Genomic DNA, 15587 nt, shown 5'->3' with positions numbered 1-15587 from the left:
ATATTTTAAAATATTTTTTTAAAATAAAAGTTCTGACGATCCTGTGTCATTTAAAGAATTTAAATAAAATCTATAAATTTGGTAAAAGTTTGGAGGATAATTGGACGAGTAAAAACGTCCACGTAATCGGTTGGGTCCCACAGGTACACGTCAGCAACTAACGAAATAGAGCCTAACCCTAACCTGCAACTTTCACCATCTTCGTCTTCTTCCTCTTCATAACCCTAATTTCAATCCACTTCTCACACTCTCATCACAAAACATGCTTCTGTAATTCTTTCTTCAAAGGCATTTGACCTCTACAGATGCGAAGCTATGTCTCTGGAAGCTTCTCTTGAACGACGAAAGCAGCCCCAAGCTCCCGGGACTGGCAATGGAAATGGCGTCGTCTCGCCCAGTGCACACTCTTTCTCAACCCACAGGCTTCGTCTTCAACCCAAGGAAGATCACAAGTCGGAGAGCTATGAGGACCTTCAATTGGAATTCAGCCCGCTCCTCTTCAGCATGCTGGAAAGGCATTTGCCTCCGAGCATGCTCAATATGGCACGCGACCTTAAGCTTCAGTATATGAGGGACATTCTACTCCGATATGCTCCAGAGGGCGAACGCAACCGCGTAAGTGTTTTAAATTGTTTTATCTCTATATCTATGGTGAATTTCAATACATGTTTGCTTGGTTTGGCTGGTGAATGGAGGAGGAGGAAGAGAAGGTAGGTTATATTTTCTAGAAATTGTTTTATAGGTTAAAATCAATGATAGCAAATGCCGCATGATCTTATGAATTGTTAGTTGGACGTTGTTTGCAGGCTAAGGATTAAGATTTTTATTTTCATTGTTATGTGATGGTGAATCAGAAGGCGGGAACATAGTTATTTGAATATGTAGATTTATTAATAGCATGACTAATTAGACTTTGATGTTAATATGCCAAGTAAAAATGAGGATAGTATTTGTCAAATTTCTCTTATGCTCTTGATTTTTGACGCAATTTTGATGAAAGCAAGGAGGAAGTGTCAATGTTTGTACTTCACTACTCGTTGGGGTTTCTTTCTGTTCTTGAGGAATTAATGCATTTGAGCTTCTGAATTTTGGAGGCTTTGCATTCAAATTGCAGTCTGGGAAGGCAAGGTCTATTCCTGTATCTTGTTTTTATATTTGATTACTTCCATGTTTCTTGGAAGTATTTCCAGAACAGTGGATTAGATTTTATTGGGACAAAAATGGAGAAAGTATGTGAAGTATGAAGAAAGATAAATATTCCTTCCAAGAATCGAAAGCCCCGATAGAGCTTACTAATAGGTGCTCTAGGTAGATGATTAGTAGCAAGGGAATCATTGCTAGAAGTTAAGAAGTGAACATCAAGTGGATGCTGCAAAGCAGAGTCAGTCCTAAAACTCAGTCCAAAGTTCTATTTAACTCCCATACATTCTCTCATTTCTTTCAAGCTAAAGGTTCCAAATCAGAGTGTTAGAAACAATGATAACAGTTTGACATGCACAGTAACCCAGCATTGCCCGGAGAGAACTTGGTGAGGAATTCATTCAGAGTTCTTTGGAAACACCCCAGCTACTATCTTAAGAACAGAGAATGATTTCTCAGTTATAAAATGCTTGGCTTTCTAAGTTTTATAAACAGTTTATGAACCGTCGTTTTTTTAGTTACAACAATTTAATAAAAGCATGAAATTAATGTTAAAATTTACCAAACATACTTTAAAATACAAATTGTTTCTTAGAAATGCAAATAATAGGAAATATGGAATGATTTAAAAAAATATCTTAATTTTAAAAAATATTTACTTTTAAAGTATAGAATGGAAAAGAGGAAATATATATAAAGTGTGTTGTATTTCTTTCTTCTTTTATTTTATCTTAAAAACAGATCACAAGATAAGAATGATTCACAAAAAACAAATAGTGCTACCCCTTTTTGTTGTAATTTTTCTTCCAGATAAGTATCATATTCAACTCGGCTTAATTTTATATCATGATAAATAATGTCCCATGTCCATTTTAGTGCTTTCATGGTTTAAATTTCATACCCTTTTAACTCATATCATTTCAATTTGGAAGATCTTTTTGCTACTTCCAAACTTGGTGCTTGGATTTTCTTTTCTTTTCTTTTCTTTTCTTTTCTTTTCTTTTCTTTTCTTTTTGGTTAATCATACCATCTGCAAATTTTAACTTAAAAGAACTCTACTTGTTCCATATTTTGAATATATGAAACACGACTTTCACTGAGATCCAATAACAAGAAACAGGAAAGACTGCAATTAAAAGTACATCACGAGCGTGAAAATACCAACAGGGTAATTTTTAGCTTGGACTCTAGGTAAACTCCCATGTCCTAGCCAACTATTCTGTCTTAGCTTCTGATACATTTTTATTTGAGTGCGGCATTTTGGTGTGTTGCATGCTGGCAAGCTGATTTCACTTCTGCGTGTGCCCATTAAGGTTCACAATTTTTCAAATACGTTTTCTGTGAACACTCTAACGTGTTTGTTATTTTTCTTGCTTGTAAGAGTCATTCTCTAAGCCTTTTCTTCATTTGTAGCTCCTTTTTCTTCATTTCTTTTGTCAAAAAGCAATAATTCATCTATTATTTTGTTTGTTTACTTTTGTGCCTAAGAAACACAAACTCTAGGTTTTTTCTTGAGTGCATTTAATTGAAATATTATGTTTTCATTCATTATCTCTTGACAATATCAAAGAGCATCAGAGTAGCTTTCCAAATTAAGACATCTATATGCCTACTATTTATAGCTTATTGCATTTGATTTAAAAATCCTGGTCTTTGAAGCTGTAAACTTTGATGCCCTTATGGTCATGAGTGCAAACCTTGGTAGTTATGCACCTTGAATGTAAAATATCCTCAAGTCTTTTCTTCTCTGACTCTAACGTTGTGAGGTTAGGTAGTTATATTGTAAGATAATCAATGTGTGTCTAAATTGGTCTGAACAATGTGTGTCTAAATTGGTCTGAACACTTTTCAATTATGATTGCTATTATTATTTTTATTAAAAGAAATTCCAGTTTCCAATTATCATCTTCATGCTAGCTAGAAGCTTGTTTCCTTAAATTAGATTTTGAGTCTAAAAAACATTGCTTGCTTATGCAGGATAAATTTAATAGTTGACTATACTCCGGCTTAAAATAGCCATCATTTATGAATATAATTTGGAAACTTCTTAATGTATGATGCGTGTCACTCATTCATTGTTGCACCTCGTTTTGAAGCTTAGGAGCTTTTGTAAATTGGTTTCCCTTGTGCTTATCTAAATATTGGCATTGAAAAAGCTGAATGATCGAGTGTCCTTCCAGTTGTTCTTCCACCAGATGGTTTATCATTCTTTATGTGATTATATCCAGTTGCAACAGGTTTCTTGAAGTCAGGGGCTTGAATAGCTATAAGTATTTTCACTGCATTGTAGCCAATTTTAAAAATATAAGCTGCTGGGCGTGATGTGATTGTTGATTATTTATATATTTGTTTCCTTTTTCTTTTCCTTCTGGCTCCTACCATGTGTTGATTGATATTATTGGAATTAGAGAAACATGAAACTTTAAATTTTTAAAAAATAGCCAATGGAAGCTAAATTACTTATTTCATTAAACAATAGAAGTTGTGATGTTTCTTTGTATTTTCCTCTTGTGGTGTCCCAAATACTACTTTTCTCATCTGAGTTATTCTCTTACCACAATTTCATGCATTTGAATTATCAGATTCAGAGGCATAGAGAATACCGACAAAAGATTATATCAAACTATCAGGTAAATGAAAGTCTTAGCTGTATGTATCTGAGTTAGTCATGCTTAACACTGGTGTAAGAATTTATGGAGTCCTTTTTTATATGCTTCAAAATCATCTAATGGCATAATATTTACTTCATAAATTGGAATTTTTGACTTTTGAGTATTTTCAAGGATCACTTTCCTTGGTTTGTCCTAATGTTACTGGTTTGAATGGAAATTGCCAAAGAAAAAAGAAAAAAAGAAAAAAGAAACAAAAAAGAAAACTTGCATTTGTTAATATACTTTTTTAACAATTATCTTTAGTAATAAAATTCATAGAAGTTAGATGAGATCTTGATATTTTGTAATGGATCTCCGTTTACATTTTCTTGCTTCAATGAATAGTTACTTACAGTACATCCACAATATATTCCCTTACTAAGTTGCTATCCTACTCTTTGCAGCCGTTACACAGGGAGCTTTACAGCATGCATGCTGCGAACTTCTTTGTCCCCTCTTTTCTCAAAGCTATCAATGAGAATTCGGAGGAGAGCTTTCGACGCATCATGTCTGAACCCTCTCCAGGAATTTATAAATTTGAAATGCTTCAACCACAATTCTGTGAAAAGCTGTTATCTGAGGTATAATAATTTAAAATTTGTTTGCATGTTTTTTACTTCCCTGAGATTTGATTTCTGCATAATACTATTCGCCTTTTAATTCTTAGGTGGAAAGCTTTGAAAGATGGGTTCACGAGACAAAATTCAGAATCATGCGACCTAACACAATGAACAAATATGGTGCTGTTCTTGATGACTTTGGTTTGGAGACCATGCTTGATAAGTTGATGGATGATTTTATACGTCCTATATCAAGAGGTAACACTTTTGATTGAGGTACTCCTTGAAAGTTGTTTCATGTAGAATACGAGAGCCATGATTTTTCACATGTTTGTTTTTGGTGTTATGTAGTTTTCTTTCCAGAAGTTGGAGGAGCCACACTGGACTCTCATCATGGTTTTGTTGTTGAATATGGAATTGACAGAGATGTGGAACTTGGTAGGTTTTAGTAGGAACTGGTCATTTTCTTGCTTTCCCTCCTATCAATCCTTTTTTATTAATGTTCATAGGGAGAAAAACATTTTCTTATGAATGGTTTTGTTAAATACAAAATTTTTAGAGATATGGAACATGGTAGTGCTTCCAGTAACTTTTTCTCCACTCGCCAATCTCTTGCTTCTTGCTTAATTTTTTTTTTTTTTTTTTTTTTTTTTTTTTTTTTTTTTGTTAAATTATGCCATCTATCCTTGTGCTTTTATTTGTGTCAATTTAATCCTTGTACTTTTTTGAAAGTTTTAATTTCATTACTGTAATTAATTTATCCCAAAAGTTCTTATTGTTAACTAGTGGTGTCAAATTGAATGGAAATTTGATAAAGCATTAATGTAAAGCTATGTGGACGTACTTCACACTGTACGTATGTTATGTGATAATGAGGCGGTCTACACTGTTTTCAATCACAATTGACAACACATGCCGTGGGAATGAATTATAAGGACAAATTTAAATATGACGTTGAAACTTTTTTAAGGGCAAAGTTGATACAAACGTGAAACTATAGGAACAATGTTATAATTTAACTTACTTTGTTTTTACCTTTAGTTCTCTACTTTTTCCTTTATGGACATATTTTAGTTATTGAAAATGGAGATCCAGTAAATGAATAGATGATATTAAACTTTAAAAGATCAACCGTAATCTGTTCTTTCTCTTTGCTCATTGCTCAAGACGATTGTTTTTGCTGAAATTTCATTTTTTGTCCTTTTGATAAAGTTTCCTATTTATATTTGTCTGTAGTTATTGCAATCTGTAAATTTTTTATGTTTTTTGTTTTGTTGCTCATTTTTTTTTATATTTTTCTGTTGATATCGAAACTATTAATCAATTTTATTTCAAAATGATTTTACTATAGGTTTTCACGTGGATGATTCGGAAGTCACATTGAATGTTTGTTTGGGTAAACAATTTTCTGGTGGTGAACTGTTCTTTCGCGGCATCCGATGTGACAAGCATGTTAATACGGAGACCCAACCAGAGGTATGATAGTCTTGAGAGAACACCTTACACCTTTATTTTGTAATGCTGGTTCCTTCCTTTGGGGTTGGCTTGGCTCATATATTTCAAGCTGCTTATTCATATCTGCAACCGCATAGATATGAGCTCATTAAAATTAATCATTAATATAGGTCATGAGCTGTTGGGATAATAATACGTTCTTGAACGCTTACTATTAATGTTGAAAAATCTGAACATTTAGGTATATGGGTACATGTAACCAAGAGTACTGAATATTTACCAGACGATGCAAATGTGTGAATATACAGTATACGATCAATTAGTAGTCATTTCATTTTTAGTAATACTCCGTGGTGGGTGAATTTTACCATAACAGTCTCTGTATTAGGAAATCTTTGACTATTTGCATGTTCCTGGACACGCGGTTCTTCACCGTGGTCGTCATCGGCATGGTGCTAGAGCTACAACATCTGGTCGTCGGGTCAACTTACTTTTGTGGTGCAGAAGGTATTCTCTCACTAGTACTTCGACCTCTGAGATTGTTTTATTGTCCAAATACGAGTAAAAGGATGTAATATTTTGTTCAACAGCATAAGCACTTATTGGCAGAAAGTGATCATATATATATATATGTATGTATGTATGCATGCATGTGTGTGTGTGTGTGTATATATATATATATATATATATATATGAGGTATCACATTGCACTTTTACATGCAATCACCGTTTGACTGATGTAAGCACAAATTAAGATTAAGAATTAGCTTACATTAGATGAATTGGGTTATGCATATTTTTTTGACCGGAGATGAATTGGTTTTCTGTATGCTGAAGTTGTTCTTTTATATTTATATATTATATAGGAAGGCCTGAATCTGAGCACTAAATAAATGCTCATACGATGCTTACTGTTTGAGGTTGCTTGCATTTTTCAGCCAGCCGAAGACCGTTTATGATTGCCCATAAAATTTCTTTTTGACTTGAATTAATTTTTTCTCTTTTTATTGGCTGGTTTTAAGGTGTGTGAGCTTACTTGTTTTCTTAGTAAAAGCTTGTAGTAAGAACATTTTTACTCGTAATTAATTTAGTAAACAGTGTTTGATACCAAAATCATGTTAACGTTTGGTTTTATGTATTCTTGATACTGCTTTGGGGCTTCCTAGTCAAGTAGTTCGGCCAAGAGCAGCCAATATCACCTTACAAGTAGAATGCTTTCTCATAGAGCACTTTTAAGTGCTTAAGGTGCTGTTGACATTTTCTAAAAACATAATTTTTGTTACTTTGAAACGGTGTTTTTCAGTAGGAAGCATAGTATTATTATGTACATTATAGATGTATATTGGGCTCAGTTGCTTTCCGTGTTTCCTAACCCTTTTTTTTCCTGAAAAATCTTGTTACAGTTCTGTGTTCAGAGAGTTAAAGAAATATCAGAAAGATTTCTCCAGCTGGTGTGGAGAATGCCAACGTGAGAAGAGAGAAAGGCAACTCCTATCAATTGATGCCACAAAGCAGGTGCGTTTCGTTCTTGCTGAATTGAGTACTACTTTTAAGTTTTTACCTCAAATTCAATCTGGTATATCTATTGTCTCCAGGAGTTACTTAGAAGGGACGTAAAATCTCCTCCTTGAGCCTGCAATGGTGAAAACTATTGTTGAGGAGCTGTAAATTTTACCAAATATGAAGCATGTTCATCAAAACGAAGTCTGCTGTTCTAACTTTCGCCATGTGCAGGTAATGGGTGCTGTCCTGTATTATTTATTGTGCTGCATTACATTTTGCAGTTGTAGGTGTACATTTTAAAATGTTGTTGATAGGTGAAAATAGTTGTCAGAAAAATTTAACCAATTAGAAACCCGTTTGTGCCGAATTGGAGTGAAATAACATGTAATCTTAGCTTCTGATACTCCCTATATGTCAAATTGAATATTCTGTTCATAGTGCAGCAAATTTATTACACTGCTCATCAAGTCGGCGACGGCAATGAGATTGGATTAATGTGGCGAAACAAATTTTGGTATTGAGTTTTACTGTTTGGAGGAGTCTTAGTTACTCTTTTTAGCACTCGCACATAAGTATGTGTAGAACTTTTTGAACTTTAGATATCATCTTTGGTTCTTGATTTAGATCCTGATCCCCACCATGATCGTTGGTGGTCGTTGCTCTTCCTTCTCTCCCAATCTTACAACAAAATCGAGGAAAATTCAAGGAAAACCTCTGAAATAATATCGATATTTGGACCGTGAAGGTACAGTAATGGCTTCAGAATAATTTTGTGTTATTTTGGTAGTCCCAGAAGGGCTTCAAATAGATGGGAGGGAGTTAAGAATCTTCCTTAACATTAAAACTAGGACTCTGTTGCTTGTGTTTTAAAAATTGCCTTTTGAATGTTTTGATTTATATAGCTCCTAAACATTTACTTGTTATTATGCTTGTGAAAATCATTCTCTACAAATTTATGATGTTATGAGCATGAAGAAATTCGTAGGCGACATTCATATTATTGAGTGCTAATCATAGATTTATCAACTTGAATTTTCCTTATTAACTAAAATATACCATTAACCTTTTCATATGAAATCAGAAAATAATTAGTAGAATGCATAAGCATATATATTAGAGGACGTAGATTTTCTTCTCCAAATCTCCATTATTGGTGCTTACATTCAAACCGTTTAGCATACTTGTCTGACCTCCATTGCTGATCCAAAAAGCTTCCAGTTCTACCAGAAAAAACAATGTTTGCCTTCATTTTTTCTTTTTAAAGAACAGAACTTCACACGTTGTGGGTTTGCAGGTTGGAGAACGAGGTTTGAGCATAAGGACGCTTCTGGTTGCAGGATCAATCTTCTTAGCCATTGTAGAGAGTAGCTTATGTTATGAGTAGTCGAATAGTAGTCGCTCGAGGAGAGTGCTGCTCGAGGCCTCGTTGCTACTAGAGACCAGGGAATGTCACGCAGGTCAAAGAGTGTTAGAGTTGCTTTACAAGATCTTAGAACAACGTGTAGCCTCTTGCAAGCAACACTTTGTCGGTATCAATGGTGTTTTATATATATATATATATGCGACAATGTCAACTAAATATACCAAGTGAGTGAGTGAGTGAGTGTATATGAGAAATTCATGGAATAGACCTGTCAATAAAAAGTTAAATACTATATTATAAATGTAGGATGATATTATTATTATTATTATTATTATTATTATTATTGTGCTTGTGGCTGTGTATGACAAGAAAAAACTTAATATGATTGTGCATATGTTATTGACTACCTACAATGGATCCAATTTCATTAAGTAGAAAAGCATCATGAAACTGGGTTTGCAAATCCTCATAAATCTCTCCATGCCAAGATTTTGATCAATCTTTCCAAGATTTTTTTGTCCCCTAATCATAAGCATGTTTATATTTATTAATTAATGATACATCACTTAGTGAATGAATGTGTATCATAGTTCAACTAATATAATAAAAATTAATGAATGGGAATCATAATTTGGATCTCAGGTTCTACAAATCAATACTACATGCATTCATTCTTAATGTAAATGCCTCTTTAAAGAATAAGTTGTTTTACATGCTACTACTCACCTATCTCTAAGATTTTTAGTCTTCTTTCAACCTAAAACTTTTAAATTATTCTCATTATCTTCAAAATTCTCTCTTTACTAGATACATATGCAAGTTTGTTCAGTGGGTTTATGCACACGTAAAAGAACCATAAATAAAGAAGTACTATGCATCCGATCCTATAAAAAGAAAAATAATAATAAATAAATAGAGCCCAAGAAGTCATCATGAAAAGTATGTCCCATTAGTCATAAAGCATGTCACATGTGTTTGTGTTTCTCGACCCTAATAATGGAGTCACTTATGGAATGTTTTTAAATACTCATTTTATGTCTATCATTTTTCTAGGTAAGGCAAGAGCCTCATGTACGGATGATGATAATAGTAGAGGAGACCATAAAATAAAGGCACAATAATTAGTTTTCTATATTTACGTCATAGTTCTATAATTATGATAGATTAGTAGCATTTTCATCTTTAAACTTTGATTGCAGATGTTCTTTCTTATTTCAATTATATTTGTTTTACCATGCTTCCGTGGTTTATTAACGTTTAAATCCATGACAATTTTTTAAATGAAAATTTTTAAATACTTTTTTTCTATGATAATCATGACAATTTTATTTTAAAAGAAAAAGTAGGGCTAGTAGTGGGAGGAAAATAATATTATAAAACTTTCAATTATAACTTATTTTTAATAAATAATCACTAAATTTAAACGTTTGAGATAACAAGCTGAAGCCAACGTAAACGTAGTTCTATAGACAAATTAACAAAAAATTTGCATCCTATGGTTGAATTAAAAAAAAAAACATCTTTTTATGGACTTACCTTGCAATTTTTTATTTTATTTTTCACTATTTAACATTATTTTATTAGCTAAATTTTATATAAAAAATTTTGAAACTCTCTAAATAAATGTTTTAAAGTTCGGTTAGATTTATTTATTTAATTATTATTATTATTATTATGGTCTATTCTTTTAGAGTGTTATATAGAAATTACATCAGAATAAACTTTAATTAAAAAAAGAAAAGAAAAAGAGAGTTTATTAATACTAAGTCTTTCAATACCTTCAAAGATTCCAACTTTACGTTAATTTTAAAAGTTATTTATTAGGTATTTCAAATTTTAATTTTATGTAAAATAAATTCTTCAATTTTAAAATAAATTAACCTCAAGTTAACATTTTTAAAAATTTTAAAAATCTATTTAAATTTTAATTAGACATAAAATTTAAATTTATATCAAATATATTGATTAATTTTTAAAAATTCAAATATTTTATAAACATATTAAGCACAAAAGTTTAGAGACATTAGACGTCTTAGACAGAAAGATCTAATAGATATAAAATTGAAAGTTTAAAAATATAACGACCCTAGATTTATGATAATCTAAACTCACTACTGTATACATAACATATTCATTTGTGCGGAAATAATCATTTGAAACTTCAACATAAAATACTGTCATGGACTTACGTGTTCGAAAACGTCTTTAAAACGACATAAAAAAATTCTAAATAAAATAAATAAACATTAAGGATAAAAACACCCTATTCTAACCTAATCTAAGAAAATAAATTCACATTATCCTATACATGTGCAATGGTTTGGACTTGCAATGCTGTCATCAGCGGTACAGAAATATTTTTTCTTTACCTGAAATAGAACTAGGACATGACTTGAGTATTTTAAGAAATAATCTGACCCCACTACTAGGGTTAGATGCATGTGCAATGGTTTACATACAATCATGAATGGGGTCTATCCTTTCAGTCTATATTCCCTTAGGCGACTATCCTATACGAGTGATTGGATGTGTATTTACTGTTCTACACACGGCACACACGTGTGAGTATGAGCCCACTAATCAGTTCACACACCTCCTGGGACCCTTTCTTGGTCGGACGAGCATTCTCTGAAGCTGTTGATGTCGGACACCCATTAGGTATAGCGACCGTCGCAACATTATAATAAACATAATGATCGCTTTCCTGCCTCGTAATGTATGCATCTGTACCATCATAATGAGGGAATATTCTCCGATGTAGGAACACACAATGATGCATGAGGTCCCAACATTTAACTTCATTATCATGTAAAACAACCCCCTTTCGTTTTCTTGATATCATAACATTTTTCAACATAGCCTTTAAGGCATGTATCGGGGTTGAATCTCGTATCATTCATAACATACATGGTCTTATGACATATTATGTACATAACATATCATTCGAATATCATATCCTATCATGCACGTATTATATTTATACCACAACATATATTGTATCATCAATACTTCACCTTATAACACGTGTCATAACATATCATCGACATTTCATAGTCTTGTCATTTCATAACATATCTTAGTCATGTCATTTCATAAACATATCGCACATATCATATCATAACCATATCTAGTCATATCATTTCTTAAACATATCATAATCATATCATTTAGGAACTTATCGTAGTCATATAATTTCATAATTATATCATAGTTATATGATTCCATAAACATATCATAGTCATAGTATTTTATAAATATATTATAGTCATATCGTTTCACAAACATATCATAGTCATATCACTTCATAAGTATATCATAGTCCGTTTCACAAACATATCACATATATCAAACATATAACATGTGCAGAACCACAGAGTACGTGTCATCATACAAATCATCAAATCATATCGATAATAAGGTCACTTATTGGGTTGACCTTGCACGATGTTACTCAATACCTGGTAGTTGCAATACTCAATTCTTACCTACATCAATTCATATGGCATATACAAGGCATATTAATATATTAGCTTAAATAGAATGTGACAGATTATTTCTAACATAAGTCATAAAACTAACTAAATTGGGTAAATAGTAGTCTTATACTCTTATTGAACTCAAATGCTTCAAATAAGGTCAAACATAGCTTGAGGAGGGTCCTGTTGGATGATGAAAGTCCCACATCAACTAATTTAGGGAATGATCATGGGTTTATAAGTGAGCAATACTAACTCCATTGGTATGAGGCCTTTTGGGGAAGCCCAAAAAACCAAAGCCGTGGACAATATCATACCATTGTGGAGAGTCCTATTCGTCTAACAGGTCCAAAACTTAGGAAGTGGTATATAATAATTTTTTTTATACCGAGCCACCTAAACCAAGAAGCTGAGTCACCAAGCTGCCAAGCTGAGCTAAACCAAGCCACGAAGTCGAGCCAAGAATCGTCGAGTTGAGCTGAGAATCACCGAGTGGAGTCGATAGGAGCCGCGACTGGAAGCTAATCACGTGTTGGGCACGTACGGCATTGAAGGCGCAGGTTATCGCTCGGGTTGGGCGTGAGTGACGAGTTATCGTGTGGTTCAGACTTTCCGCGTACGTCTGGGGAATACCAATGGAGGAATACTAACTTCATTGGTATGAGGCCTTTTGGGGAAGCCCAAAAACCAAAGCCATAAGAGCTTACACTCAAAGTGGACAATATCATACCAATGTGGAGAGTCTAACCGGTCCAAAACTTAGGAAGTGGTATATAATAATTTTTTCTCGTTATCGTGTGGTTCAGACTTTCCGCGTACGTCTGGGGTTGGGCCGCGAACGACTAGACTGTTGGAGTTGGGCTATAGATGACGCGATGGGTTAGGTTGATCGTGTGGGTTTGGGTCGAGTGGACAGGGTTTTTGGGTTGTCTTGATTCGGGCCACGGGTTAGCTAAATTCTCCACCCGGTTGCACGCGATTTTCTTCAAATTTCTCTCTGTTCTCGAGCGTGTCTGACGGTCGTTTTCTCGTTGCGTTCTTCTGGATCTTATAATGCTTTTATACACCTACAAAAACGTGATTCCCCCGTTATTACTCTCTTCAACCCAGGTAGGTGTACATGTTCCAAGTTGAGTTGGGTTAGAGATTTTTTTGGAACTTGTTATTAGATTGGTAATCCAACCCAACCCAAAAATTTTCACAATCCAACCAACTTAGTTTTGTGTAGGGTTATTAAAGAAAAATTTAATTTTTAAATTTTTTTTTATTTATCTAATAGTTATTTGATACCCTCTTTTTTAAAAATTCATAAACAAACACAAATTAATCTATAATCACTAATAAAACAAATTCATCAATAACAACAAGCAAAAAAAAATATATATATATATGGTAACATCTTAAAATAGTTTAACATTGTCATAAATCTAAAACAACTAAATATAGGCACTTCTGGAGAATTCCTTATTCTAAAAGTGAAAAGGATAAAATAATAAAAATGATTTGTTTAAAAGAAACCATGCCTAACAAAAATAAAAAATATTATAAAAATATTTTACTTCCATTGAAATAGATTTACAATGATTGTTAGCTTATTCATGTTATAAACAATAAATTTAAAATTAACACAATGGTTGTTAATGAATATGGAGTCCCATTTGTGCATGAGTAGTGCTTATTTATTTTTTTTGGGTTAATTTTAAGTTTTTGTTCTATGAATCGAAATTGAACCAAATTAGTTCGAGTTTAGAAAATGAACACAACCAAATCTAAAATGCTAAACCAACCTAACCCAACTTTTATAATTCGAGTTGGGTTGGTCTGGATTGTTGGGTTGAATGTACAGTGGTCGCGTTGTGAAGAAAATTCTTGTCTATCCTTAAAAGAACTTTAGATATTTAACTCTCATTTTTTTTTCTTTTCGTACTCATGTTGCTTCCTCAAATTTGTGATTTTGCCGAACAACATTCACAAGACCAAAACTTCAAACATACCAATGAGTTATGCGCTAGTTTTCTTCTTCTAGGGCGAACATAGACTTTTAAGAGAGAAAACATGTTGACTTGGTGAGTTTGTCGATAATGGTCCATATAACTGTGTATTCTTTAGCGATTCTAAGCAACCTTGTGATAAAATAAGTGGGACTTTTGGTGGTTGAAAAGAATTAAAAAGTATGAATAAAATATAATTTCAAATGTATTTTGCGCTTAGAATCACACTACGTTTACGACAAATTACCGTTGTTAATAAGAGCTATTAGTTATCCATTACATAAAAGATTCAAGGCTATTCATGTAATCTTGAACATTATGTCGTTAATATATTAGAGGTTCATATTCAAGAAATAAACTAGGAGCGTATTATATATACATAAGATCATTAGCTATCTTATTTTGGTAACACGACTAATACAATCTGCTTTGTAATAGTTACAAATAATTTGATTGAAATCGTTCATGTGGAAACATGCGAGTGAGGTGTCATTTACAATAGATTTGTATAAGACTGGGCTGTGAAATTTTTAATCTCTTTTCATAAACTCGTTAATTGAGAAAATTAATATTTCACATGATCATATGCAACTCAATTCTAACTTTGAGTGAGTTAAGAAATTCTATCTATGAGTACACGTTTGATTTGCGCTGGTGAAATGATTTTTATAGTCAATACAATAAGCCTACCTTTTGAGACTTAAATGCTGGAGCCTCACCCTCTCATTAGCCTAAGGAGAATTCAGTTTATGATTGGATCATAAACCAATGGTTCATTAGAAAATTAGTGATACTTTTGATCCAATTGTAGTTAACTTGCATATAAAGGTTATGTCCATGGACACAGCTAAGTTTGCAACTCGATGTTTATAATGAAGTGATCTAGTGTTAATAAACGATACAAAAATTAGTTTTCCATCTCACTCTTCCTTTCCCTACCATCCTTCCACCAATTTGGATAATAAGAAGGAAAAAAAAAATAGAGGAAGCGTACTCGGAGTTAGCTTGGGAACCGAACCAAGCTCTAGACCTCAGCTTTGACAACCTAGACTTTCGAACCTGCGCCATCTTCGGCTGTCTAACCCACACCAATTCAAACTTTGGCTCTATCTTTCCATTTTGAACAATTATGTAGCTGTCTTTTATGTTATCGAAGGAAATTGAGGTGAGTATAACCATTGTTTCACCAATTGAAAGTGTGTTAAACTAAATTAGAAGATTATTTAAGACCATTAGACTGACTAAACCCTTTAACATATTTTAACTTACCGTGGGCTCATATAGGTTGATTCGTGCTTGTTTGGTTTTCATTATGTTATAATATGTTATGCTATGAAATGCTATGCAATATTATAAGTTATGCTATATTGTATTTATGTCATGTTGTGGAATCATGTTTATGATATCTATGATGCATAAACATCTATACACCACATCATGTAAATTAT

General features: G+C 32.9%; 1 protein-coding gene across 4 annotated transcripts; it reads left to right on the top strand.

Moving 5' to 3' along the window:
* Positions 1–199: 199 nt before the first annotated feature.
* Positions 200–9015, top strand: LOC111808344 (2-oxoglutarate and iron-dependent oxygenase domain-containing protein CP2). Of its 4 annotated transcripts, XR_015411560.1 has the most exons (12): positions 200–615; positions 3723–3770; positions 4196–4372; positions 4459–4609; positions 4703–4789; positions 5703–5827; positions 6195–6313; positions 7210–7321; positions 7402–7540; positions 7753–7823; positions 7934–8054; positions 8604–9015. XR_015411560.1 is itself a non-coding variant. In XM_023694265.2 (9 exons), exons 1-9 carry the CDS (start codon positions 316–318, stop codon positions 7435–7437), a joined length of 1155 nt encoding a protein of 384 aa, XP_023550033.1. In that variant the 5' UTR covers positions 200–315; the 3' UTR covers positions 7438–7712. The 4 variants fall into 4 exon arrangements, 1 of the variants encoding a protein (XP_023550033.1); XR_015411559.1 differs by having other exon boundaries at positions 7753–8054; XR_002817049.2 differs by lacking the exons at positions 7753–7823; positions 7934–8054.
* The last annotated feature ends 6572 nt before the right edge of the window (positions 9016–15587 follow it).

The sequence above is a fragment of the Cucurbita pepo genome, chromosome 13 (assembly GCF_057944985.1).
Source record: "Cucurbita pepo subsp. pepo isolate OVF chromosome 13, ASM5794498v1, whole genome shotgun sequence".
NCBI lineage: Eukaryota > Viridiplantae > Streptophyta > Magnoliopsida > Cucurbitales > Cucurbitaceae > Cucurbita > Cucurbita pepo.
Note: the sequence above shows the minus strand (reverse complement) of the source record. Positions and strands in the feature narration are given on the sequence as shown.